At 48.6% G+C, this 27,670-nt stretch overlaps 9 protein-coding genes across 9 annotated transcripts; 4 read left to right on the forward strand and 5 right to left on the reverse strand.

Annotated features, from left to right (window-relative positions):
* Positions 1-120: 120 nt before the first annotated feature.
* F9C07_2286603 (uncharacterized protein) lies at positions 121-12,464 on the reverse strand. The gene has a single exon (XM_071510842.1). It carries the CDS (start codon positions 12,213-12,215, stop codon positions 4,227-4,229), a length of 7,989 nt encoding a protein of 2,662 aa, XP_071367966.1. The 5' UTR covers positions 12,216-12,464; the 3' UTR covers positions 121-4,226.
* On the reverse strand, positions 201-4,246 carry F9C07_1807954 (uncharacterized protein). The gene has a single exon (XM_071508405.1). It carries the CDS (start codon positions 4,107-4,109, stop codon positions 390-392), a length of 3,720 nt encoding a protein of 1,239 aa, XP_071367965.1. The 5' UTR covers positions 4,110-4,246; the 3' UTR covers positions 201-389.
* Positions 12,465-13,835: 1,371 nt separating the features above from the next.
* On the forward strand, positions 13,836-14,444 carry F9C07_2236078 (uncharacterized protein; the record flags this gene model as incomplete). The annotated part of the gene is made up of 4 exons (XM_071509982.1): positions 13,836-13,991; positions 14,058-14,087; positions 14,162-14,236; positions 14,319-14,444. The coding sequence occupies 4 exons, from the start codon at positions 13,836-13,838 to the stop codon at positions 14,442-14,444; spliced, it is 387 nt and encodes a 128-aa protein (XP_071367967.1).
* A 1,325-nt stretch (positions 14,445-15,769) lies between these two features.
* Positions 15,770-17,573, forward strand: F9C07_1808031 (amine oxidase, flavin-containing superfamily). Its single transcript, XM_041287102.2, has one exon. It carries the CDS (start codon positions 16,071-16,073, stop codon positions 17,490-17,492), a length of 1,422 nt encoding a protein of 473 aa, XP_041148786.1. The 5' UTR covers positions 15,770-16,070; the 3' UTR covers positions 17,493-17,573.
* Positions 17,574-17,653: 80 nt separating this feature from the next.
* On the forward strand, positions 17,654-17,973 carry F9C07_11769 (uncharacterized protein; the record flags this gene model as incomplete). The annotated part of the gene is made up of 2 exons (XM_071507680.1): positions 17,654-17,847; positions 17,901-17,973. 2 exons carry the CDS (start codon positions 17,654-17,656, stop codon positions 17,971-17,973), a joined length of 267 nt encoding a protein of 88 aa, XP_071367968.1.
* A 136-nt stretch (positions 17,974-18,109) lies between these two features.
* Positions 18,110-20,796, reverse strand: F9C07_2286606 (uncharacterized protein). The gene is made up of 3 exons (XM_071510843.1): positions 20,300-20,796; positions 20,062-20,237; positions 18,110-19,988 (listed from the first exon to the last, which is right to left on the reverse strand). The coding sequence occupies exon 3, from the start codon at positions 19,888-19,890 to the stop codon at positions 18,985-18,987; it is 906 nt and encodes a 301-aa protein (XP_071367969.1). The 5' UTR covers positions 19,891-19,988; positions 20,062-20,237; positions 20,300-20,796; the 3' UTR covers positions 18,110-18,984.
* Positions 20,797-21,871: 1,075 nt separating this feature from the next.
* F9C07_2074190 (C6 transcription factor) lies at positions 21,872-24,216 on the forward strand (the record flags this gene model as incomplete). Its single annotated transcript, XM_041294501.2, has 6 exons — positions 21,872-21,955; positions 22,012-22,091; positions 22,139-22,869; positions 22,912-23,086; positions 23,149-23,310; positions 23,364-24,216. 6 exons carry the CDS (start codon positions 21,872-21,874, stop codon positions 24,214-24,216), a joined length of 2,085 nt encoding a protein of 694 aa, XP_041148784.2.
* A 72-nt stretch (positions 24,217-24,288) lies between these two features.
* Positions 24,289-25,452, reverse strand: F9C07_11766 (putative aliphatic nitrilase; the record flags this gene model as incomplete). Its single annotated transcript, XM_041294490.1, has 3 exons — positions 24,289-24,665; positions 24,729-25,174; positions 25,274-25,452. The coding sequence occupies 3 exons, from the start codon at positions 25,450-25,452 to the stop codon at positions 24,289-24,291; spliced, it is 1,002 nt and encodes a 333-aa protein (XP_041148783.1).
* A 590-nt stretch (positions 25,453-26,042) lies between these two features.
* Positions 26,043-27,586, reverse strand: F9C07_11765 (putative MFS transporter; the record flags this gene model as incomplete). Its single annotated transcript, XM_041287094.1, has 2 exons — positions 26,043-27,154; positions 27,205-27,586. 2 exons carry the CDS (start codon positions 27,584-27,586, stop codon positions 26,043-26,045), a joined length of 1,494 nt encoding a protein of 497 aa, XP_041148782.1.
* Positions 27,587-27,670: the final 84 nt, after the last annotated feature.

Below are 27,670 nucleotides of genomic sequence, written 5' to 3' on the forward strand. Positions count from 1 at the left end.
TTAGTTTATAGTCTGAAACTTCCTTTAAAAGGCTATTAAGGCTACTAGTTCACACTATATTATTCAGGTCTTAAGATGTGTCGGATCGACTGCTTGTACTAGAAAGGCCGAGTATTATGATGGAAACAAAATATTCTACTCTGCAAGATATATCTCCAGCGCACTATGTGTTCCATGATAATATTATTACTGTGAGAGTGATAACCATAAGTCATTGCAATGTGATTGACAAGTATTAAAATAGATATTTATGAACAACTTGATAAATAAACTAGAAATAATATCAGATAGATTTTCGAAAGTAAACTCATTCTATATTCCCCACTAACTCCCAACCTCTCTCCATATCCGAACCTTAACTGGACCACGATCATCGCAACGGCTCAGGGTCATCGGCGTTTTGTCTTTTTGGTGCTCACAAATGGAGCAGATGGACGTGAGCGTTTCTTTTGATTAGGACTGGAGTCACTATCCGCTACACCGAATAGAAGGCTCGCACTGTATTCATTGATGTACTGAGTTATAGCCTGAATCCTGCCACGCCCCTTCAACATTTTGTAGTGGTTGTCGCAATCAACCTTATTCATGACAATGTTGGGACATTGATTTTTCCACCACGCAGCTGTGCCATCCTGGAAACGCTCAGGGAGGCCGAGGTAAAGACATCTTCCCTGGTACAAAGCAGGCCTGGCGGAGTGCTGAAGGACCCGGATGTGACGGTCAAAGTGTTCTCGGAACGGAGCAAGATCTTCTGGTTCAACGTCCGACATTCCGAGGGAGTTTCGGATGATTTCTTCGTCTGAGTTTCCAGCCGACGTGCGATTGATAGGTTCATATGTTCCCGGGTCCAGTAAGACGACAGATGCGCTGTGACTTCCGTAACGTGTCCCCCATAGCTGTGCCATTTCGAACGCGATCAACCCTCCGACGGAATATCCACCAAATATGACAGGCTGACCACGGATCAAATGAGGCTTGAGATTGATCAGATATGAAGTGGCCCATTCCGCCAATGTCGCGGGACAAGAATCTGTACCAAAAAACGGATCGTCGACGAGAATAACATTGAGGCGGCGATCTAGTAGAGGTACAAGCGGCTCGAAGATAGTCGACTGCGCCAAGAATGGATGGATAAGAACGATAGTTGCTCTACCTCCCCGGTCATGGACGTGCAGATTGCCCGCGATACGACCATTTTTTGTTCTATCACGAATCTTAACTGCTTGGACCTGGATAGTGGAGGATGGAGCGACATCTGCCATGTCTACACGCAGTCCGGCTCGTCGAAGTAGGGCCAACAAGGTGATTGACCGAATGGAGTCGCCACCCAACTTAGAGAAGGGCATGGTTATATCCACCCGATCTTCCTTTATTCCCAATACCTTAGCCCAGACTGATGCGATTGTGGCCTCAAGAGTCCCGGGTATGGCTGGAACAAGAACCTGTCTTCCAGCCGATACATCTGCCATGCACTGCTCATAGGCTGCATTTGCCATTTTCTGGATTGCTAGCTTGTTCGTTTTGCCATGTGCTGTTCGAGGCAACGGCCCCTGCGGAAGTAGGAGATGCGCAGGTACCATGTAATCCGGGACGCTGCGCGAAATGTGGTCCTTTATCAAGGTCATAAGATCGTTCCCATTAATCGAGGGCGACTGGCTTAGTTCGACAAAGGCTATTAGAGCCTCAGAGTCATAGTTTACTGCCTTGGCTACCACACATGCTGTCACCGCAGGATGAGTTTGGGCAACTGACTCCACTTCATTAATATCAATTCGCAGACCCCGAAGCTTCACTTGACCATCTTCCCTGTCGAGATACTCGAGGTTACCATCACTGTGGAATCTGCCTAGATCACCCGTCCGGAACATCCTTCCCTCGCGCGACGGGGCGAATGGATCGGGCGTAAACCGACATGCTGTTAGGTCTGGCTGGCCGAGGTATCCGCGCGCAACCTGTGGTCCTCCAATGCATATTTCTCCAATGGCACCGATGGGTACCGGCTCCTCCGTCTCAGGTCGTAAGATGTATATACGGCAACCCCCAGTGGGGGATCCAATCGGAAGGTATGCTCTGGCACGCTCACTCTCGGCACTTGGTCCTTGTAGCTGACATGCTGTTGCTTCAATAGTTGTTTCGCTTGGACCATAGCCGTTCCACACGGTGAGCTCCACAGGTGTCCTGCGGAGGAAGCTGGCACGAAACGGCTCACCTCCGAAAACTAGGTTCCGGAGATGCGGTAATTGCCTACTACCCTCACGAAGATCGTTGGGCAATAGACCACCGAGTGTAGGGGTCAATGCCAGGTGTGTTATATTCATATTATCAAGCCAGGTATTGAGTTGCGACAGCATTTTGCTACGTCTCACCAGGGAAAAGCGACCACCCTTACATAGTGTCGCGAACAGATCACCCATCGAAGCATCGAACGTATAGGCCAAGAATGAAAGCCGGTTGGAAGTCCATGAACAGTCGACACTTCCTTCCTCGGACATTGTAAAGGCTGTTAGATTTCGATGCTCGACCATGACTCCCTTTGGCACGCCCGTAGATCCTGAGGTGAACAGAATATAAGCTAGACTGTTCAGAGAGGTAGGTCGGTTGCCTCCGGATACTGGTCCGCCAGACTTCCTGAGATCGGCTATTGTATAGGCAACAGCTCCTGTCGCGTTGGTCAGGCTGTTGATCTTCTCGCTGCCGTTGATGCCATCCCATATCAAAATTGGCGGTTGTGTAAGCTCACAGATTTCCTGAAGCCGCTTGATCGGATAGTTCATATCTAACGGAATGAAAGCTGCTCCGGCCTTCAGAATAGCTAAAATTACAATCACCATATCTGAAGACTTGTCAAAAGCGATTGGAATCAATGGCTGATTGTCAACATCAGTCATCCTGTTCTCAAGCATGCGTTCGATACTACCAGCAAGCATAGTCGCGGAATCCAACAGCTGCCGATATGTGAGGAACTGATCCTGCTCAAACTGAAGGGCTATCTTCTCCGGGGCCTTCTCTGCCTGTTGACTGATAATATCAATGACAGTTTGATCGGGGTCGTTGGCGACGACATCCTGTTTACTTGCTAGCTGCTGCAACTTCGCTCTTTCATTGGCACTGATCACAAGTCTGGCATCAATATGTTTGTGTACGGCCTTTCGTGCAATTGCTTGATCGGCGATGAGACTGAGCGCATCAATAACATGTTGCATCACCCAGTCGATATCTCCAGGCGGAAATATAACGGGATCAAATACACATCGGATTGAAAGGTGGCCAGTTGTGGAATGGCAAGACACTTCAAATACCAAAGGGAAGTCCACACGGCCTTGTTCAGATTGGGATATAGTGAAGTCATTTGTTTCTGGGCCCGCTTCCTGGTAAACGAATAGAACTTGGAACGGTAGTAAATCGGGACTTTCACTTGATAGCCTAATTGACTCGAGACCAACTTGCTGATAGTGCATAGTATCCAAGTATGTGTCTCGACAGAGCTTGAGCAGACTATGTAGTGATATTCTTCGAGACTGCGTATTATCGGTACTTTGAAACGTGTCCTGCTTTGCCATGTTAATTCTGACGGGGTGCGTAGCGATACAAGGACCAGCCACAAAGCCGGTGTGATATCTGCCACTTGATACCTCACCCAGGATCACATCATCCGAATTGCTATGTTCTGCTATGGTTAAAGCCAAGGCCGCCCTTGCCATTGCAGCTGGTGTAATCTGGAATCGCTTCGCAATTTTGCGAGCGTCGCCTGCCCACTCACCAATCTTGATCTTGGGGGATCGATCTACTGCCATAGGACCCTTGAGACCATTAGTTACAGGCCATGTAGCACTCATACCCCCTTTAAGGTAGTCCTTCCAGAAGGCGCAAGCTTTATCGGGGTCCCCGTCCTGTAGCGTGCGTACAAACGTTGAGAAAGAGACCCGATCCTTGTGGGAACTCTTGCACAATGTGCTACCCTCTTTGTAAACCCCAACCAGACCTTGGATAATTGAAGAGAGGTATTGCCCGTCGTACAAAGCGTGATGAATTTTGAGCCTGAGACTCCATCGACTTGAGCCTCTCTCTCGATCCAATTCCAATGACACTGGTATTTTGCCCATATCCATCTGCGGTTGAATGTCGCCGCTGCGTGCCTTTCCACCCTGAATTGTGGCAACTCTTTGAACCTCAACAGAGCTATCACGAAAGACTGTCTGCAAGAAAGAACGGCCACAGATACCTTGCTAATTTGACGCATCGATGCTAGGTAGAAATGCTGTGCGGAGCATCTCCTCCCTTTTAACGGTGATTCTCCAAGCAGCAGACAATGCCTCCAGGTCGAGGGCAGAATTTATTGTCACTTGCACAACCGCCTGATATGCTGAGCGGCCCTCAAGAACAATGTCGCTTGTAAGGACGCCCTCTTGGAAAGGGGTGCATGGCATTACCCTTTCTATGTCTCCATCGTGTAGTCCAGCTTCCCTGACTGCTTCTCGCCAACCCACAACTTCATTCGGGGCAAGGTTTGTGAGTGCGTGCGATGCTCCGACCGTGGGTTCAATCATTTCACCGTCCCTCTCCGACGAGATTCTCCTGGCGAGCTGTGCGGGAGTTGGATAATCAAATAAATCTCGGACATTCAGAACAGATCCGAGTCGACGAATAATTTTGGATACCGCTCTCGTCGCCATCAGAGAGTGTCCGCCGAGATTGAAGAAATTATCCATAATGCCAACTTCTGACCCAAGGATATTGCCGAATTCCTCGCAAAGAGTCCGTTCCAAGTCGTCCCTGGGTGCCACATACTCTCTCTCTATCTCATCTAACGATGGAGAAACAGTCACTGTCATTTGTGCCAGTCTCTTTCTATCCACCTTGCCACTATGGTTTATAGGTAGCTGATCGAGGACCTTAATGATAGAGGGTACCATGTATGAAGGAAGTCGTTGCTGCAACCCTTCTCTCAAGGTCTGTTCAATAGGCTTCCGTAGTCCAGGCAGCATTGGATTGTTTGTCAATGTGTCAGCGTGGCGGCCTTCGTGGTCTGTTGGGAACTGAAATGCTGCCCGTCCCTGATTTTGTTCTGACTGGATGCGGTGGAATATCGCGTCGAAACCGCCATCCTGTGAAAATTGTCGAGCCCAGCTAACCTCTACCCGAAATCCTGTCATGGAAGCTATGTTTATCAGATCAATAACCGAGAGTGAGTTGCGCTTGTGGGCCTCGTCGCGAATAGATGTCAGTCCCTGCCAAGCCTGGGGCTGATTCTCAAGTGATTCCAGGACGACCCTTTCAACTATTGTCTTTTCGTGAGGGATATTCGCCACGGCTACAACATCGGTATCGTCGGCTCTCTTGCTAAGAATATCGATGAGTGCAGCTTGATCCATTGCTTCCGAGACAAAGTCAATCCATTTATGGCTCTCAACGGTATAAATCGAGAGGGGATGATCTCCATGGACAGTATGAATAACAGCCGAATAGCGATAACAGCTCAGTTCATTGGTGGCTCGCATCTTCTTAGGTAGAATTTCAACATGCCGGATAAGGCCGGGAAATCGGTGAGGCAAAGCAGTAAAGAAGCCTGGGTCGACAAGTAACTCTGTCTCATTCTCTACAGTCTCAGCCATAATCTTGCGGATCGCGCTGGGCTCAGCCTTGTCCTCGAGAATGTGTAAAGCCTTAGACACTTGGAATTGCCTATACAAGGCGTAGGAGCGCATATCGCCAAAAAACAGAGTTTTCGCCTTGTGCTCCTTCAGAAGATCGCCTATTGTTCGAGCAAGATAATCTCCGCCTGGGAAGTACTGGGCCACCGAGTTGACCACTACAAGATCTGGCTGCGCAGTGCAAAACTCTGCTATCTTGCCCACATCTGCCGCTGTCCCGGTATGCAGTCGAACCTTGTCATTCAGGTCGCCACGATGATCATGGATGGTCTTTTGGACAAAGTCAACAATTGGCTGGGCAGGCTCTAGACCCACGTAGGTCCTCAAGCCCTGTGGTATATTGAACAAGATCATTCCGGAACCTGTCCCTACCTCCAAGACATTGCCAGGGGGGCGGCCATCTAGCAGAGTTGAAATGGTGTCATCCAGCCATTCATTCATCTCCCCTTTGTCAATGTTAGTTCCGTCGTACATCGACGTCCAACCAGAAAAGTCGCGTCCAACTTGATGACTTTGAATTCCGACATCATACACGGCTGTGCTGAAGATCTCTTTCCATCCTTCCTCTTGTTGTTGCTCGTTATTGTGTTCCTTATCTTCAACATCCCGCTTCTCTCTCACAAAAGCAACCAGACGAGTATCATCGTCAGCATCGCTTCGCTGCAAGACAACAACCGCTTCGGCCAAGCTGCCTTGATCCAATAGAGCTTGCTCTATCTCACCCAGCTCCACCCGATGACCTCTAATTTTGACCTGATCGTTGAGCCGGCCGAAGTATTCCAGCTCACCATCGACCGGGCGATACCGGACACGGTCTCCTGTACGATATGCCTTCATCGAGTGTCCGCTGATAGTGATAGTGACGAATAATCCTCCATTTCGTTCTGGATCTGTATAGCCGCGTGCAAGTCCGTCACCAACTACAACAAGCTCACCCATCACTCCTAGGGGAACAGGGCGTAACTCTTGGTCCATGACGTATGCTCCCGAGTTGTTAATGGCGCGGCCAATTGGTACGCCATTGGAACATTCGCTGTCTTTCGACATGCAGTATGCTGTACTGACAATTGTGTTTTCCGTTGGTCCATATGCATTGATCACGCTCGATCCCACCAACCGTTGTGCTCTGAACATGTCTTGAGGGTCCGCTCGGTCACCACCAACAACCAAAGTATCGAGCTGTGCAACGATATCCGGTGATTCGGATAGCAGCTGCTTGAGCATAGCTGGCGTGAGCAGAGCGCATCGGACACCCGTTTTGCTGAAGGTTTGCTCCAGAGCAGCATAGTCCAGGACCGTCATGGTATCTATACAGATAACACTGCCGCCATTGAGGAGCGGAGTATAGATCTCTAGAACAGAAGCATCGAATGCAATGCTGCTCAAATGAGCCCAAGCCTTTGTGCAATCGCTCTCGCTCACAGTGTTGCCACGTTTCATACGTGACACTATCCCTCTATGCTCAATCATCACGCCCTTCGGTTGACCAGTTGACCCAGACGTGAATATAACATAGGCTAGACTGCTTGCCGAAGGCCCCGCGACAGGTACCACGGGAGGTATTTCTTTCGTATCCATGATCCCCAAAATGGGCATTATCATAACATCTTTGAGCCCAACGACTGGGGTTTGAACGCCGGAGCCAACCAAGATAAGCCTAGGATCTTGGAGGGAGGCCAGGATAACCTCAATCCGAGCATCGGGGACTCTTTCATCTAATGGCAAATAGGCCATGCTGGCCTTCAATATTCCCATGAAGGTGACAATTGTTTGGCACGACCGCTGGGAGAATACAGCAACAATCGTCTCTGCCGGTAATCCCTGCCCCATCAGCCAGTGACAAATCCTATCAGATTGGTGGTCAAGCTCAGCATAGGTTAGCTGGCAGGATGAGTCCTTGACCGCCACTGCGCTAGGCGAGGCAGCGACCTGCTGGCCAAAGAGTTCGACCACACTTATATCTTTCGGGTAGTCAGTGGATGGAGTTCCGACTATGTCCACATCTTGAAAAGTGGACGGTGCTTGCATGAGTGGTATAACATCAATCTTTGTATTAGGGCTTTGCACGCCATATTGGAGGATACTCATAAAGACTGATGATATTGCTTGGATTGTCTCAGAGTGAAAGAGATCAGTGGCATACATGATCTCACCTGCGAGGCCATCGGCATGCTGATAGAAGTGAACCTCTAGATCGAACCTGGTAGCATATGTGACATTGATTCTTTCAGTGTAGAGCCCTTCAAGGGAGATCTGATCAAAGCCCTCCGGGTGTACAGCGAATACTGTCTGGACCAATGGATTACGATCCGTGGCTCTTGTGGGTTGCAGCTCTGAGACAATATCTTCGAAGGGGACCTCCTCATTATCGAAAGCCGCCGTTACGGTATCCCTGACATGCTTTGTCAATGTATCGAATGAATCTGTTTCCGAGATACGAATCCTTATGCATTGCACATTGACAAACAAACCGATTATGCCTTCGTGCTCCGCTCTGCTCCGGTTCGTTATTGGTGTCCCAACAGTCGCGTCCTCGGTCCCACAGAGACGATAATGAGCGGCTCGGAATGCTGCCAGTAGGGGTACAAATGGCGTTACTTGATAGCTCTGGCAAAAGCTTCGGAGCTGGTCATATATCTCCCCTGTGATGCTCAGTGTTCTCACTTCAGCATTGCCTGATGGACTGGACGGTCGTGCCTTGTCACAGAAAAACTCAGCCGGCTGGCTACCTTGTAACTGTTCAGACCAGTACTTGAGCTGATGGCGGTGCTTAGCAAGTTGCTCCTCCTGCCGTTGCCAAACAGAATAGGCAGGATATTGAAGTGGGAGTGGTGTCAATCGAGTCATTGGATCACTGCCGCTGATAGCCGCAGCGTACAGCACAGCTAGCTCCCGAAGCACAATACCCATCGACCAGCCATCTCCTATGATATGATGTATAACAATCGATATGACATGGTTCTGTGAATCTATCCGAAAGACTGACGGCCTCCATCCAGGCTCTCTTGTAAGGTTAAAAGGCGTGGTCTGCTCCTTAAGGAGTGCCTTGTGAAGCGTCTGCTCCTTATCGCTTCCATTTATATCTGTTACTCGCAGTGGCCTGTGCTGAAACGGATGGACCACTTGAACAGTTACTCCGTCTTTTTGCTCGAAGGTTGTTCGAAGGGTTTCATGCCGCTGTTCAAGGGCAAGGAAGGCCGCTTCCAACGCATCTAGGCGAAGCGGGCCTCGAACCCGGAAGGCCAATATCATTAGATACCAACTTAAGCTTTGGTGTAGCTGGTCTAGGAACCACAGCCGAGATTGAGCAGAAGATAGCTCCACAGGCTCTGAAACTCGGTCCAATCTTGGCTTCCGTGCTTCTGATTGCTCTGTGGATTCGCCTGGTTGATAAATCCGGGCACATAAGGAACGAGGAGTAGGAAATTGCAAGATATCTCGAAAGGTAATTTCAAGATTCAGCTCGTGATTGATTCTGGTAGCGGCTCGGATGGCAGTGATAGAATGTCCACCCATGTTCAGGAGATTATCATCAACTCCCACTCGACACGACAACACATCACCAAACACATTACATACAACCCTCTCCGCTTTGCTCTGGGGTTCGGAATAACTGGCTGTTGCGAGTTGCGCCTCGTCCTCGATCAGTTTCGTGGCTCGATTCGACAGCCCACGTCGATCAACTTTTCCATTCATCGTATGTGGAAGACGATCTTTCACCTGGAAGATAAACGCTGGCACCATGTACTCCGGCAAAGTCTGAGAAGCCTTGGACATGAGCTCCTTTGTAGTTTGGGACCAAGACAGCTCTCCAGACGCTCCGTTCTGGTCATTGGTTGTAGATCTTGTATGCAACTCGACGAATGCTGCCAAACAGCCGCCATCAGATGTGTCAGCCTTAACAACTGCACAGGCCTTCACTCGACTATGCATTGTAATTACTGCTTCAGCCTCCTCCACTTCTATTCTTTGGCCGCGGAGTTTGACCTGATTGTCAATGCGCCCAATGTAGTCCAGCGTCCCATCAGGCAAGAACCGGCCGAAATCTCCCGTTCGATATACCAGTTTAGAGTCAGGGAAGGGGCTAGGTTGGAATTTTGACGCTGTTAGTTCTGGATTTCCCAAATAGCCTCGCGTGACTTGCGGCCCTCCTATAATGATCTCCCCAATTTCCCCAACAGCTACTTGTTGGAAGGTCTGTGGCACTACAACATAGATTCGACTTCGTCCGTAAGGCAGCCCAACGGGAATCTTTTGTACAGACTGGTCGCTCGGGTCAGTTTTATAGAGTGTTGCAACGACTGTGGTTTCGCTAGGACCGTATCCGTTAAATATACGACATTCTTTGGGCGTGTCTCGTAAGAGGGAAGGGTGGAACACTTCTCCTCCAAGAGTAATAACACGCAGAAAAACTGGAATCTGTTCATTGAATGCACTTGCCACGGCAGGCGTCGTGCATAGATGTGTTACGCTGGTCTTCTCCAACCACTGGGGCAGTGATGATAGCAAGCTCGTTGTTGAACCAAGTATAAGCCGTCCCCCACATCCTAGTGTGCCGAAGACATCTAGTATTATAATGTCGAACGTAGGGCCTGTCAACTGAAGCTGACAAGCAGTCCAGTCCCCCATAAAACCAGGCACTTTGGTACGTACAACTGCCGCGATATTGCGATGCTCAATCATGATTCCTTTCGGCACTCCAGTCGTCCCTGAGGTGAAATGAACACATGCCAACGAGGAAGCCGAAAAGCCTTCTCTTCTTTTATTGAGAGAACGTTGACCTAGTTGAGGGTTCTGCTCATTGAGAAGATCGCCTAAAGTGAATATTGATGCACCTCTCCTGCGTGCGATTTCGCTCAGTTTCTCTGCGCCGGTCATGTTGCCACACAGAATAATGCTTGCCTTGCACAGCTCAAGAATATGTGCGATTCGCTCAGCCGGGTGATTCACATCAATGACGACATATGCTAGACCAGCTTTCAGAATCGACATGATGGCTATAATCATATCAATGCTCTTTTCAAACCAGATTGCAACCACCTCCTCGTAATCAGCTGGTCGTGGGACTAAGCGCCCGATTTGGTACGCAAGGGCGCCTGCCATCTCGTCGCATCGTAGGTTCAGATCGGCGTAGGTCATGTACTGGGAATTCTCGTATTGTAAAGCGATCTTTTGTGGCGTTCGCTTTGCCTGGAGTTCAAATATTTCATGGACTCCAACCTCAGTTTTGATGTGAGGCTCGGTCGAACAGTGGAGCTGCTCCTGTGGTATAGCGTCGATTTCGTGTCTCTTGACAATGTTGAGAAGTGGATCACCGTCCGAGCTCCCGTGATGAAAGGTATAATGGGATAGGTGGGTGTGGTTTCCTTGCAGCCATTGCAAATACCCACCAAAGGTTCGCAGGAGCCTAGTTATATAGTCGTCCGTATACCTACTCTGATGATAACGAATACTGACGTGAAAGAATCCTTCTCTCGGTGGCAATAGCTCGACGACCAAAGGAATGTCAGTTTTTGTCTCCCGGTAATCCCATAGGAAACCGCCAACTCCATTTGAAGGATACGACATGTCTGTCTGGCAAACAAGGCTGACATCGATATGATGGGCTAGCTCCGGTAAAAGTGATTTGAGCTGACCAACAGAAAACCCATGTTCAACATCGTGGGTTGACTTCAGTGACTGCGCAGCATCTGATAACGGAGTATCTCTGGGAAACCGGGCATGTCGAATTTGAGGAGCCAATAGAGGACCGAGGACCTCTTGATGCTGCTGTGAAAGAGCCTTTCGACCTGACATGATCTCCAGGAACACTGTCTCACTGACGCCCTGGCACGAGCACAATGCCATCGATAGCGCCAATCTTGCTATCCAGGCGGGAACGGCAGCTCTAGCAGCATAAGGGGGAAACCTCGTTTCGATGCGGCTTGTTTGCTCGGCGTGCCGGAAGTTCTCAGTCGATCGCCGGCCAGGCTCCATACTTTGGAGGTTAGGTTTGATTTGCACTGCCGCAAACCTCTCCTTGATTTGAGCGCGAGTATCATCATTGCACCGTTTAGCCAGGGCTTTGTTGGCTGCAAAGATGTCGAATTGCGGTACTACAGACGCTGGGGAGTCTAGCTCATTTTGAATCGCGAGTAGTAGCTGACGTGCCGAGGTTCCATCGAGTATTGCGTGGTGGAAGCTCAGAGTCAATCGTGATCCTTGTTGATCGGACGACTGCGAAAGAGAGATCTTCCATGGCAATTCCCCGGACCACTCTACACCGGCTGAAAAGGGCGATCCTATCATATAGAATACCACATTTGCATTCTGGGCGTTGTACCCAATGAAGGTGCCCATCTTGAGAAGGTATTTCGTATCGAGAACCACAAGACGCACCATGGTCGACTTTGTGCTGTTGCCATTATCGTCCCAACAAAACAATGACCGCAAGATGGCGTGTTTTTCTATCAGTCTCTGCAGGGCATGGGACAACTGGGTGGCCTGGATCTTCTGGGTCGTAGTGAAATGGTATGTTTCCAGATAGACCTGATGGTCCACGTCCATCATTGTCGCAAGAATCATCTCTTCTTGCAACTTGGAGGCCGCATGTGCCGTTTGGATGTGGGTAAGGGGATCTTAGCTTGTTGAATCGAGTCGGTAATAGTATCCATAGCGAACGTAGGCTCTAGTGCCTCTCTCTCAGGGTCTAGACTACCCATAGTAAAATGGAATAATGATCGTATCGTTATCAACCTCCGTGGTGGGCTTCAGAGGGGTAAGTCAACAATTGCAGAAGATACCAGTCAAATGTCCTAATACGAGAAGATGCGGAAAGAATGCCAGTACTCAGAAATTTCCCTATTTAAATCTAGTTTGGCGCTTGGGGTGGCTGTCCGCCCTTCCCAGTTGATACGAGCATGTAGCCCACATGTTTCAAGTTGAATTACTACTAGTAGTCAGTTCCTAATGACCGATCTTACTGTCCGATCAGCCTTGGAGTGGCGTTCCTCCCAATAGATTAGAAGTACCTTCAATCACTATACTCCACTATGTTTAGCCAAGAGACTCGTGGCTCCCAGCTCCATGGGGCACACATACTGTGGGAACACCCAACAGATACGATAGAAAAACTATTTGATTAATACAATAATATACACCTTCTCATTCAGCGAAATCCCAATATGTCTAGGGTATACTTTGTATATGATTCTAGTGGTGGCATTCTTTCACAATGACTCCGTAAAGTGAGTATAAACAGCCATTTCTTTCAAAGCTACATTTTTCTACTCTCCCGACATGAATAAGTAAATCCTAGGATTTCTTTCTCTCTTTTTTCTTTTAAAAAAAAAAAAAAGAAAGAAAGAAAGAAAGAAAGAAAGAAAGAAAGAAAGAAAGAAAAGAAAAGAAAAAGAAAAAACAAATACTATAGGTAAGATGACAATGCATGAGATTTAGTAATAGGTTTGCACGGTCCAGGCTGCAGACCCACACCGAACCCAGCCGTAGTTCGGGATCTGCACCATCGCGCACGAGTTGCACGTTGCACCTCAACTTCGGGGGGGCACGGGAGTACCTGACCCACTGATTGTCGTTAGGAGGCTAGCAATAGTATCATCTCTGCCTTTACATTCAAAATTGGTTCTCCATACACCGCCAAAGCTAACCCAGTTGCTTCTACGCCAGGAATGCTTGGCCGGTAAACGAGAGCTGTACATCGGCTTCAGCTTCTCACATTCCTCTATGTACTAATTCCCTGGTCAGCTTTGAGTTCCATATAATGTCGATCAGCTGAGCGGAATGACAACGTGTTGAAAGCTGCCCCATGTATGTATGTGTGGATGCGCTATTGAACCTTCTTGATTGAAACCCGACAGCCTTGCCTAGCTGTCATCGATGCGGTTCTGTGAATCACGTCGTTAATAAGCTGCATACATATGTGCTATTTTCTTCGAAGAAAGCCATATAAAGTTTCGGTAAGTAATAGTGGTTAGTCCTATTAGCTTCCATAACCTAGCCTCAACAATTCCTATACGTCAATTCCTAGCCCCAAGTGAAGTTGAATAACAGCATGATTTACTCTCCCGGCGTCTTTATATATTTCTTCAACTCTGGTCGAATGCCCCTCAATTAAGCTACTTGAATTCAACATCCTTCTTTCGCCAACGGTTCGAGCTACGCTTTGCGCAACAGTCAAGTATAACAATGCCCACTCTCTCTGGATACTATACCTCTTTGTCGGGGCGAACCCTAACCATCAATGAACGGGATGAGCTCACTCTTCTCCCCAGAGGAAAAGAGCTAAATGATCAGACTAAGCTCCGGGCGGATGGAGAGTTCTGGCTGTGCCGTGACGATGGTGTAAGTAATCACAACTGCATCCTAGCTAGTCACTACGTACAGACTCTAAAAGATATGGTTTAATAGAGGGTCGGCAAATTCGGCAACCCAACCAAAGTAAGTTTCTTTGTCCCTGGCACCCGATCTACACGAACGTGACCCTTCTTGGATCCATATCTGAGACTCAGCAGGCCATCTTTCATATCAACGGACAAGGTTACCATATCTGGGTGGAGCCCCGTGGCTTCAGCAATGGATTGACCGAGGTAAGCTATTTGATCTTGATTCAGCCGACGTGTACGTCGCGCCCGATGTTTATATTTGCTAACCACGGGGCTTGCCCTATAGTACGGGCTGGTACCTATTCTACCGCAGCACGAATATAGCAACACATTCCTGGCGGTCAATGATCTCGACCAACTAGATATCGTCGGGCAATGGGGGGCTGAGGCAAAATTCCGCTGCTTTGAATAGGGTAGTGCACTCATGTCGTGAGCTTCCTCGCTCTTTCCTTTTGCCCGAAAATTTGAATGCGTTACATAATAAATCTTAGAAGCATTGCTATTCTCTCTAAGCTGCAGCTAACCAACTTACACCGCTACGCTACTGACATCTTCTTTCTCCCGTCTCACACAATACTGGCATAGCATGGTATATATCTCATGTAGTTCAGTAGATATGACCAACCTCATAGATACGAAAGCATGCAATGGCATACATGTAGTGAGATATATCAGATGCCGTCTGCATGGCTTCAGCTGCGCGTCATTTCTGTTTTTCTTACCTAATTGAAATATTTGCAAGGTACTTAGAGGTGAATGGAAATAAGTAGGCCTGCCTCGAAAATTTAACAATTTTCATTTCCTGAGCTGCTTTGTGGGTGTTTGCGAGGCAGATACCCGAAGTGAGGGATTGCTGGTGGTAATGACCTACCTGATCAGCACTACTAATAGTAATAGATCTGCATGTCCACATACCAACTTCCTATTTAGACAATTGCTGATGACCGATCGAATACAAGTCTCTGTCCGCAGATCACAGCTGGCACTCTGAGATTCACTTCGGGAACATCCGCTCCGAGCTTTTCATTGCTTTTTTATCGAGCATGACCAATCCGACTTTGATAACAGTGGGCCGTGTGGAGACAAAATCGCCCACGCCAATCCAGTACTCAGTAAACTCGATGAGCTCCATCCTCCGAATCGTACCACGATGAACCACGTCGATCTCCGGGGAAAAGTGCCATCAGTCCGGCTGGCATCCACCCAATCGTACACGTGTGGATGAATTCCCGATGCTATTGTCTAGAAAGGTATCCTCCACGTACTAAGGTAAGGGTAAGGATAACAAGGTTAAGTTTTGATTTATTTTTTTTTTTTTTTGGGCGTTTCTTTTCTTTTTCTTTTCTTCTCTTTTCCCCCCTCGGATGAAGACAAAGGCACCTGGGTATGTTGCTTTGTATGACTGACGAACTATGATAAATGTACGCAATCGTGCAAAATGAAGCGTGATAGACTGCTGCCGATTTCATTCTTCTCGCTGTGGATCATAACTATAGTGGGTCTATACGAGGGTTCGTGGCGTTCATGGCTGACTGAATTGTTTCAATAAGCTGCATCCCTTCAGCGATCCAGACCCCTAAACCACTACCTAGAAATTCGGAGTGACGTGGCCCCGTCGTACCCTATGATCAGAGAGTGAGAACATGACTTCAATTAAGGTGCATTTGAAGCACCTCATTAATACGGACCCTGTCGTATGAGAAAGACTACGAACCGACCAGCCCAGACCCACAAGATCCCCGAGATCAGCACAGCAAACGAGGTCGGGAACATCCGCGGGATCAGCAACACATACTCAGATGGGCTGGCCGACTATTCGGCTCCGAGTTCTTAGTATTAAGCGGACATTATGTGGGCCTTCTGGCTCTAGACCGGAGATCCTCATTCAGGTAGACTAGTGTAGTGACAATTGGATGCTGTCTTGGGGCATCCCCCTGGCTGATTTAATCACACTTCCAATGTGACTTTCTCTCACCACTGCCTAACACACACCGCTCATATCAGTGTTTCCTCAGTCATCAGTCTATTTCAAACAAGCATGGGGTTCTTCCACAGTGCCCTCTCCTTCCTTATGGGTGCATTTTCACAAACCATGGCACAGGCCGCGCCTCCACAGATGGAAGGTCGCATAGATGTCTCCAAGTATAGCCCACCTGATATCATTACTCGCGATGTCTGTATCATCGGCGGCGGACCAGCAGGCACCCATGCTGCCATTCGCCTACGTCAGCACAACAAAAGCGTGGTGGTTTTAGAGAAACAGGACCGCCTCGGAGGCCAGACGAACACCTACATCGATCCCGAGTCCGGTCGGGCCGTTGACTACGGCGTCACCTACTTCCAGAACCTTTCATCTGTCCGAGAAATGTTCGAGCACTTTGAAATCCCTTTGACGAAAGCTGTCTTCGATTACAAGATGCACATGTTTGACTTCCGCACGGGAACGCCAGTCCAAGACTCCTCGAAGGCGGAAATGGCAGCCTTTACGGAGAAATATATGGCCCAGCTGGCCAAATATCCCTATCTGAAGACTGGGTTTGATCTACCGGATCCAGTGCCGGAGGATCTGCTTCTTCCATTCGGAGAATTCGTGCAAAAGTATGATATGATGCCGGCGGTCGGCCAAATGGGCGCGTGGATCAACGCACTCGGTGATTGGCAAACTATGCCCACACTGTACATCATGAAGTACATGTGTGCTGACACTATGAACGGGGTAAAGACTGGATTCGTCCGCCCGGCCGATCATAATAACAGTGCCATATACGATGCCGCCCGTAAAGAGCTAGGAGAAGATGCACTGCTGAACAGCAGGGTGGTACAGATGGATCGAGACGATACCAAAGGCTGGGTCTACATGGAAGTGCAGTCTGGCTCACAGACAAGGCTGATCCGCGCGAAGAAGATTATTGTCGCCTTCCCACCTCACCTGGATAACTTCGGAGGCTTCGATGTCAGCCCCAAGGAGAAGGAGCTCTTCTCTCAATTCCAACACATTTACTTCTATCCCGCATTGGTCCGCATCCAGGGCAATCCCGATAATATCTGTTATATAAACCGAGGGGCGGATCACCCCTTCCTGCGTCCCCAGCTACCTGGCATACTGATGATGAGAACAAGCGACGTGCAGGGGCTATGTACAGTCCATTTCTCCAGTCGTTTTCCAGTGTCGGAAGAACAGGTGAAAGCTGGCATCGTGAAAGGCATCTCTAGTATCCGAGAGACCCAAGGTATTGACGGCACTGACCTTGAGTTTGTCAGACTGGCAAACCACAGCCCATACCAGATGACAGTCTCAGCCGATGCCATCGCGCATGGGTTTTACCAAGAGCTTGACGCATTGCAGGGTGAGCGGCACACCTATTATACTGGAGCCACTTTCGACTCGCACAACACACCACAGATATGGAATTTTACAGAGCAACTGCTGCAGGAGCAAATATTGAAGTCGCTGGAGTAAGTCGTGTTTCGGTGATAGCAACTATAGGTGTGACTTGTAGTTGTATGTTCTTTGAGCAAAGCGCGGTCTGCTAGGAATTCAATTTATCTCTAGGCCTGTTCCTACCGGTAGGATGTGTAATGAAAGCATAATGGCCATTCGTTGCGACAGTACCGTAGACGATGGATATTGATTCAATATCAGACTGTTATAGCGTGACAGATGATGGCTATCTTGCTGGTGATAGTAACACTGGCACTATCTGGACACATGTCGATTTCTGTATAGTTAGAAACCCTGTGCCTGGCTGCCCGAACATCCTCGCCGCCACTGTGACTCTACTCCATATCAAAGGAGAGGATGGCAAGCCTCGAATGTAAGCCATAGTTCTTAATATTATTTATTACCATATTATTTACCCGAATATAGAAAGAGATTTATAATTGAGCACGAAGAAAACTTGATCTTTGACTTACTATTACAACTCTTAGCTCTCACCTAGCATGACCGCATCTTTACCACCGCTTATAGAGATATAGAGAATATATACTCTTTCCCAATCCCTCTATATCAAAGAGATATAAAATTGAAGGTCAAGAGTAAATACTTAGATAAGCCAATCTTTCGTGAGCCAGAGCATACCTTAAATAGTTATCAAACATTAGATTTTCAACCGCTTAAATCCCAAACTTAGAGCCGTAATCCTAAACGGACCGGAGAGAAGTCTGGCAAGGAGCAAAACCTAACCTAGAAAATACTCTAGCGTAGCAATATCAACGCTATTAACAGTATAATCCTTTCCCCCGCTATGTCAGAAGTGACAACTAACTAATATACTCGAAGTAGACAAAGCGCCTGCCTCAATTCAGGATTAGATTACTGATTATGAGTCCAACACCATTAAATATTATTTAAATAAAGTAGTGGACTTTAACACCGCTGCTGCGTTCCACCAGCAGCTATTAAATAAAGCAGTACAGAGGGAGTTCCAATCAGCGACCCTCCTAGCAGACAATACCGCATCTCTGGGATTAATAGATAAACACAAACGCCGCATTGCTCTTCTCGGTTTCTAGAAGGACCGAATTTTACAGAAACTTATGAGGGCCAGTAGCTATTCAATAGCGGATTGAAATAGGAAAAATAGTGCGCGATCCAAATGGAATATAAATGTACTAAGGTTTATGTCAGTTAGACGCTGATTTTTAAACACTCAATATTAAGGGACAAAGATATCACAAGCTAAAGCAGTTCCTTGTGGCAATATCAACTAGAGCAACCGTTCTGGGAGCCCATACGCCATTCATCTGGGGTGTTTGGTGGATAGGACATGCCATTTTTTGAGCAACCGTGATGAAAGACAAAAAAATATACATCATTCACAAAAATATGTTGGACTCTGCATTGATTTCGGCTTGGCAAAATGAAGATGTAATCAGATGAGCTTGAATTGCCCATCCGTTCTCATAGCTCTCAGTAAAATTGAGACATGCAAGATACCAGCTTGTACGATTCATATATCCTCCTTGATATAAGACAAAAGTGGGCGCTGCTTTGGCTTCCAGTCCAGTAGTGCCTGTGTCTTCTGGCTGGAGATATAGTTGTCAAGAGCAACTATATTGGCCAACCACCCGAAATGTGCTTTCATATCCTCCCATTCCTTACTCTCCACCGGAACACTCAGCCGTTCTCCGATCGCTTCAGCAATATCTTTCAACGGAACGCCTTGTTCAGCCACGCCGTGGAGAGTTGAACCGGCTGGGGCCTTTTCCAGCGCCAAACGATAAGCTTTGGCAGTGTCTTGCACATGTGTCGCTGGCCAGCGGTTTAACCCGTCGCCCATATATATCGATTTCATGTTCTTCCGCGCTGCGTCTATCATCATTGGAACGAAACCTTCGTCCCCTTCACCATAATTGACGGGTGGGATGCGAAGGATAGAAACACGTACTCCTTTCGAGGCAAACGACAAAGCCAATATCTCTGACGGTCCTCGGGCCAAAGCGATAGGTGAACGAGGGTTAGGATCGTGGTCATCTTCTGTTCCTAAGCGACCGGGTGGAAGCAACATCGTGCCCGACGTGATGACCAGTGGCTTATTTGATCCAACAAGAGCATTTCCAATTGCCTCAATCGCCTGCCTCTCCTCTTGGCAGGCTGCTTCGAATTCAGCCACAGTGAAATCCTGGACGGTGTTTCGGAAAGCACAATGAATGACGCCTTCTGATGCGGCAGCTCCTTTTCTCAGACTTTCAAGGTCCCCCAGGTTGCCATGATATACGTCGGCACCTAGGTTGGCCAGAAGCTTCGCACCTTTCTCGGAACGAGTCAGGGCCAGGACGCTATGTCCTTTCCCGATCAGTTCTTCAACGACAGCTTTGCCGATGAAGCCGGTACCTCCGGTAACGAAAACACGCATTTTGGTTGCTCAAAGTGATGAAGATGGCTTGGTATACAGAAAGGGGAGATTATGTAGAGACCATGAGGAATTCTAGGGAATCTAACAAGATCTTTATACTAAACGTAAGAAATCCTACAGCTTAGTCATTTGATTACTTCCAGACACTGTTATTCGAGGAAGAATCCTTACTCGGTCTCTTCCTCATTTCTTAATAGTTATCTCCGGATATAACTCCGATCGGATTTTGGATCACATACCGAACCAAACCAAGTACTTGTGCTTACGATCAGGCCCCAGCACTTTTCCCTTCCGAGTGGGGAAGTGCGGCCAGTCACAACCACCGGTGCGTATTTCGGAAAAATAGTCTGAGAGATGGTATTATCAACTTATTGAACGCTAGTAAGAGGGCTAGTCTTTTACGACTCACCAGCTGACGATCTGTACCGTGCACCATAACCCATGGCAGGGTTTAACGAATGAGGTAATTCGCCGGGCCATATATTATTTCCACAGAAAGTTTGCATTTGGCTCCTCTAGAGTCAGGCGCCATCTCAATGAAAGAAAAGGCTGTATTCAAGGTGTATAGAATAGTAAATCCCCGGGTTCCGGGCTGAGCCCAATATCCTGACGTAGTTGTCTTCTCTCAATGTCCCTCATGTCGATCTGTCTTACTAGCACAATCCTTTCCAGTAACCACAGGGGTCATACATGTTGGTTGTGTAGAGATGGATGTAATGAAAAAAAAAAAAAATATCGTTAATATCTGTTTAACGCAGCAGAGAAGAACACGCTCAGCAATTTCAACGGGGGACTACAAAAAGCGTAAGAGCATACCTATCAAGGGAGCAGGGTCCGTATACTTATACACCCTACAGCAAGGTGTATATGCCTTTTTACATGACTGGCGGGGAAGTTTACTCTTCGCCCGCTATTTGTGCTTTACGGAGTGGCGTAGGCACTAAATCTGCATAATCACGGCTTCAGACACGACTGACGTCACCAATAGTATAAATATTGTTGTTATTCATTAGTAGCTTACCTATATTATCTATTTTATCTAGAAAAGCTCGAATAGCGATATATTTCTTATGAATATTACAGATCTAGCCCATTGTATATTCATCCCAGAAAGGCATTATATTAAGCGGAGCTATGGTAAAGCTAGGGAACTGGATAAGAATTTGGATATAAGGTCGGCTCACACTTAAGTTCGCTCATGAAAATATTTGCTGGGTGCATAAAGAGGATGGATTGAAAAATCAAAGTCCGAATGTAGTTCCCCGCAACTCAGCCTTGTGTCTTCTCCTTAAATACACAAATGAAGATACGCCACGTCACTGCATTAGCTATTTTAATATATATTATTGATCTCTTTTTTTTAAAGCTTTCTTTCCCGTGAATAAAAAGTTTAAACTAATATTAAATATTAATAATAAGTTCTAAGATTTTTTTTATTAGATTAAATAATTTTCTAGATTTTTTTTTAACTGGCCGGGCTTATAATCTAATAAATCCTTATAAAATAGACATCATTGATTCTTTAGAAAAGAGATTCTAACTATTTAGCTATCTAATAAAGGAACGCATCGGCGCTAGGCCTAATTAGAATCCCGCGGTCAATGTATTATATATAGTTAATAAATATAATAGTCTTTTGCCTTTAAAAAGCTGGAATAATAGTAATTAATAACCTAGAATAAATATTAATAATTAGAGTAAATACTTTATATTTAACTATTATTAACTCAGATCATACAGTTATACAGTTTTTAAGTCCTTTTTATATAATATTCTATATTAATAGAGACAGCAATACAGTATATTACTAGGCGGTAGATAGACTTGGTGAGGAGAGCCGTTATTGCGAAGTGGCCACTCCGATCCTCCGTACCCAGACTCGGAAGTGCCCCGCAACCGTTTCCTACCACGCCTATGCATCGCTATCAGGAGCCTCTGAAGCTGAATCTCACCCAGGATTCCAGGTTAACACTGATGGCCTATGGAACTGCAAAGCAGCAAGACAATGCAGTCATATTCCCGCGTTTCTGTTGCGTGTGAGGCCTGTCGGAAACGGAAGCGCAAGGTAAGCTCTCATGGTAGGAGCGAAAGAGCCTAAAGATTGAACAACTTCACCCCTAGTGCGATGGCTTACGCCCAACCTGCTCCTACTGCCTAGAACGAAACAGGATCTGTGAGTATACGGTGGAGAAGCGTGTGAAGTCAGTATCTACCCTTAGCAAACTTGAATGATGCTAATCTGCAGCAGGCGCAGAGTGGATCCGGACTATGTGCGGACGCTGGAAGACGAGATTGCAATACTAAAGCAGGAACTGGCACAGGCACCCTTCTCCAGGCGGACCATATTGGACGATGATATGGTTCATGCTCAGGGGGAGCCGAAGCGAAGCAGTGAAGAAGATGGCGCTGTTGCCATCCAGGATAGCATGACCACGGCGATCGAGGATGTAAGCGCCCTGATATGGCGCATGAGCCTTGATAACAACGGCGATGCATCCTTTATCGGGCCATCGGGCAACTTCTGTTTTCCCGTCACTCACTGGGACGCTGCAGACTTTCGGGAGAAGAGAAAGGCTGTGGCCACGCCAACGGCGTCCACATCGGGAGCACCGCATATACCAGCCCCCTGGCCGGATCCGATTAATATACTGGGGATTACCAACTATCTGCTTGATGTGTTCGCAAACTTGATCAACCCCATTCAGCAATTTGTCGACAGCGAAACCCTCGACCAACTCCGTGGCGATGATCTGAGTCACGGCCTACGACTGGTCAAAACCGCTGCGTTGGCCGCTGCAGCTCTGGTTGCGGATGACCCGCAGAGCAAGGCAATTGGTGATGAGGCAGCCGCTGCATTTGACAAGACAGCACTACAGCTCTGTCGAGAGTTGCCAGAAATCTCGACGATCCAGTCTCTCTCCATCATGTCGTGGAGAGAGCTAGGCTTGGAGCAACATAATATGGCCTGGATGTATAACTGTGAGTTACAATGGATATGCAAGGAGTAGCTCCAGGTACCAGGTTCTGACTTCTACGGCAAAGCAATGTGTGCCAGTCTAGTTCTGCACCTAGGCCTACCAGTCATCATAACCCCAGACAGAGGACCCGCCAGTCGAGCGCCTGGTGAGCTCTCCGCGGAGTCAAGAACTCGTGATTCACGGTTGAGGACTCTTTGGTCTTCTGTTTTGATGGACCGGTGCGTCAAGCTCATGATATTACCTGTCCGACCGGGCAGTGCCAACTGAACATATGCAACAGAATTGCAACCTCTCTCCTCGGCAGGAACTGTCTGCTCCCGTGGAAAAGGATCAAGTGTCCCTCCTTCCTTAGTGCGGTCGGTCCTTCGCCGTCTCTGGACGAGCTGGCATTCGACTACCAATGCCGCCTGTGGTTCATCCATGACCAGTACATGGACAAAATGTACGCCCACCCCTTGATCTATCCAAGCGAACTCCTCCACTAAAGCCCCACAGTTACTCGTTTGATTTCTCCGAGCTCAGCAGCACCGAGAGATCCCGCCTCCTCCTCGACGCGCGCGACCAGCTCCTCTCCTTCTATCGGCAGATCCACCCTTCCCTCCAGCTGTCACGCACTAGCATCACCACGGAGACTCCTACTCCTGCTATTATCTATCTCCACATCTCCTACCACATGTCCTTCATCCTCATCCACCGCCCTTACCTCAAAGTCGCCGTCCGAAACAGCCCGACTATCTACCGTCTGGCCCTCCGCTCCGTTACCACCGCTGCTGCATCCATCGTCCGTCTCCTGCGTATCCACGCCAATATTCTTCCGCTGTCCTTGGCCCCACCTTTTATCGTGCATAGCGTGCTCACGGCCGCCGTGACGCATCTGTGTAACGCGACTAGCACGCACAATACCTTGCGTAGCCAATCGATTGCCCACTTCCGCGTGTGTTTCCGTGCGCTTCTAGTGATGCAGAGTAGGTGGGTTAAGGCGACGCGCGCCATCAGGCTGTTGCGGGGGCTTGCGCACAGGTGGCGGGTTATGGGAGCCTTGCCGTTGCAATATGGATTCGAGGCTGGTGGAGGTGGGGAGGCCGAGGAGACCGGGTGGCAGCAGGCAGAGGCAGAGGCAGAGGAGGGGGAGAGGGAAGTGGAGAGGGAAAATGAAGATGAGGAGAGAGAGGAGGATGGGAGGATCGTAGATACGGAGGAAAACTGGCCATTGGCGGCGGAAGCAGATGCAGCTAATTCCAATTTCGATGGCGACGAAATGGAGATGTTTGACAGCATCCGCCCGGAGACCTTTGTCTTTGATACGGAGTACCGGCAGTGGGAGTTGTCTATGGGGTTGGAACTCTGATTCTTGCATCAAACTGATAGTAATTGAAATTTCCCCACCGGAACGAAGTCATCAAAACTAGACAGTTACTTCTCACAGAACCTCGACTCGGTCTTCTCTCCTTTCCTCGGCGTCCTCCTTCACATGCCTCCTATCGCAAGATCCCACGCCCAACCACAGCAGATCCGGCCGGCTGTAGTGGCCCAGAACGTCCACAAAGGCCTTGGACTTGTAAATATCATGCATTTCTAGATCGGCATAGATAATACCCTCCTCGGTCGGCAGCAGAGGCTTGGAAAGAAGCCGGCCGTCGGGGCCAAAGATAGCCGAGCTTCCACCACCAGGCATGTTCATTATCGCGCCTGTGGCGGTACGCATCTTTTCGACGCCCTCTTGGCTGATGACCGCCGTCGTGTGGAGGACAAATGAGGATGATTCAATGGCGTAGGTACGTGCGAGCGCAATAGTTCCTAGACACAAATTCATTCTGTCAATTCCAACTCAGCCTGAGCAAGGTGGTGAGAAAGACATACCATCCCTCGACATAGAGAACAGACTCTCATCCTCCGGCCCGCCCCACTCAAACAATGGCGGCCACGCCGCGACGTGGATCGCTTCTCGTTGCGCGCATGTATGATACTTTAGCAAGGGCTGGATATGCTCCCAGCACGACAAGGCGCCCACTCGTCCAACGGCAGTCTCCACGACACTGTCGAGGCAGTCGGCGAATGCGTCCCCAAAGATGGTGCGCTCCATGTGTGTGGCTTTGATCTTCTTGCGGGTGGTGAGGATGGATCCCGTATTCGAGATGATCGCTTGGGAGATGTAGAGGCTGTTGTGGATGTTCTCGGAGAAGCCGAGGACGACGATGACGTTGTTTTCGTTGGCGGATTTGCAGATTTGAGTCATTTCGGGGGATGAAACCGTCAACGAGTTCTGAATGTAGCGTGAGTGTAGCTCCTGGTCGACGGGGCGTGTCCTGTTTCCAGTGGATCAATCTTTGTCAGTACCAGTGAGATATCCAACAATGATTGTACATGGGCCCAAGAAAGGCTTCAAGAGGGGGTCAAAACCCTACCAGATCCAAGCTGGATAGCCCGGAATCCAACATTCGGGGAAGGACACCAGCTGGGCGCCCTTGGAGGCGGCCTCAGCGATGAGGCTGCATGTCTTGTCGACGGTTGCTTTGAGGTCGAGCCAAACGGGCTCGGCCTGGGTCACGGCAACACGGACTTGGGACGGCTGTGGGGTAGTCATCTTGAACACTCGAAGGTATGTAGTATCTGGTAAGGAGAAGGGTAAGGGTCGTTGCTGAACGGGATCAACTCCATATAAGGCACCACCCCATGAAGCAACGACGAACTGGTAATAGTTGTAACAGCCCCACCCCGCTTTCGGGAGGGTTGGTCTGCTTTATCTTAACGTAATTTCCGAAGCAATTTAATCTACTATCTATTCATACTATGATCAATCCCTCCACACTGTGGACTTGATCACGGCGGATGCGAAGGTTCCGCCGCTAATCCCTATGGGATCGTTCTGTTTAGAGTCTCAACCAGAAGTGGCGATTACCGAGAGTGGAGTTGGCGGGCGTATTCCGTCGAAGGGTACGCTCGTAGGAAAAAAGAACCTCCTTCAGTGCATTGAGAAGGGAGGCGAGTTCGTTTAGACACAGAATATTACTGATTAATGTCAGGACTCGGAGCAGCCGTCTTCCGGCAGCATTCCCAGGTCAACAGATCAAGCGGTACGGTACGGTACGGTAACAGCTCTCATGCTCTCCGTGCAATTACACCGACCAACAAAATGTAATGTCACACATACTTGCTTCAATTACCTGCCCATAATTACATACGGATATTCCTGCGTCGAAGCAAATCCCGCCCATCTGCCCATGCCCGGATCTGTTTGCCCCAAATGAAGAGCGGAATATTCGTGAGCATCACGGCCACACTCACAGCGCCAAATGTCGAAAAGAAAATCAAGGTCCCCCTCTTTACCACAAAATCATTAAAGACAAATGATAGCCCGAATGCAAACGCACTTTTGGCAACCATCGCCAACCCAAAACAATCTCCTGCCCGCTGCCCGCAAGCATCGTTGGTATAGGCCACGATTCCTGTACATCCCATACCCACGGCAAAATTCAAAATTGCCATGAACACGCCACATACCACAGCAGATAGCCCATACTGCGTCGCAGCACCCAGCCCAAAGGCACCCACTATGATAGCCAGAGTCGCAGGAAGCATGACCGGTAGACGGAACTCGGGCTCGTATATTCCGGCATTCTTGCCAGCCATGGACTTGCTGCTGAGATCGCACAGAAACCCACCAATCACAGTACCCAGCGCTGAGCCTATCAAAGGCCCAATGCCGGTAAGGCTACCGACGGCTACGGTGGACATGTTGTAGGGTGGTGCAGTAAAGATTTGTGATGCGACGGCGCCGAGGAGGATCGTCCAGGTAAAGGTCATAGACCACATGATGCTACCCCAGATGACGATAGGGTCGATCACGATGGCAAGGGGCTCGATGAAGACGAAAAAGGAGTTATGGCGTTGGACGGGGATCGATTCGATGCTGGCACTGGTCACAACCGGCCGGCCACCCTTTTCTTCGGTGTCAAGCTCTGGGTGATCTAAGGTGTGGTCGTCCGAAGACGTTTCTAGGTTGCATGTGGTAGGTCGACTGCCAGAGATCTCACGACGAAATGTAGTTTCGGGGAAGAAGAAGATCACGGCTGCAAGGAGGACGCCAAATTGGATGGCCTGGAGCCAGAAGGCCCAGCGCCAGGAGAGCGCTGAAATCACGGTACCGCTGATGATGGGCGTGAGGTTGACTGAAACAATAACAGCGAAGTTCCACAGGCCAACGCGCCAGCCGCGCTCGTCCACGTTGTAGATATCATTAATGGAAGCTGTACCAGCGAGGGCGAAGAAGCCACCCATACCCAACCCTAACTAGTTAGCATCCAGGAAGCCACGAAGATGAATGTTCGGAGCTTACCTTGAAACACACGCGATGCAAGCAGCGAGGTGTAAGACTTCGATGCTGCACCCCAGCAGCATGCGGCGAGCACCAAAATCGTCGTAAAGAGGTAAACCGATCGCTTGCCGAAGCACCGAGCAGAGCAAGAACAAACGTAGGCGCTGAGCCCTAGAGCCATGACCAGGCTTCCGTTAAGCAATGTGATACTAGTCAGGCTCACTTGGAGATCTGCGGCCAAGGAAACAAAGGCTGGAACTAGAAGCGGGCCTAGAGAGCCGGTCGCGCAGGATCCAAAGATGATAGTCGCGAATAAAAGCTCTTTTCGCAAATGACTCCATGTTAGCGGGTCTGTGGAGGACACTGGAGGTCCGAATAGTAGCTGGTGCTTCTCGGAAAACATTGTGATTGAGGGGCGATATTTGTGAACACAAGAAATACATACGGACGGGTGCGATGCCTGGATCTAAATAAATGCCAGTAGATT

The sequence above is a fragment of the Aspergillus flavus genome, chromosome 6 (assembly GCF_009017415.1).
Source record: "Aspergillus flavus chromosome 6, complete sequence".
Lineage (NCBI taxonomy): Eukaryota > Fungi > Ascomycota > Eurotiomycetes > Eurotiales > Aspergillaceae > Aspergillus > Aspergillus flavus.

Coding starts and splice junctions, on each gene's coding strand:
- F9C07_1807954 (XM_071508405.1), bottom strand. CDS start 4,109: ATGGATATGGGCAAAATACCAGTGTCATTGGAATTGGATCGAGAGAGA.
- F9C07_2286603 (XM_071510842.1), bottom strand. CDS start 12,215: ATGATTCTTGCGACAATGATGGACGTGGACCATCAGGTCTATCTGGAA.
- F9C07_1808031 (XM_041287102.2), top strand. CDS start 16,071: ATGGGGTTCTTCCACAGTGCCCTCTCCTTCCTTATGGGTGCATTTTCA.
- F9C07_2286606 (XM_071510843.1), bottom strand. CDS start 19,890: ATGCGTGTTTTCGTTACCGGAGGTACCGGCTTCATCGGCAAAGCTGTC.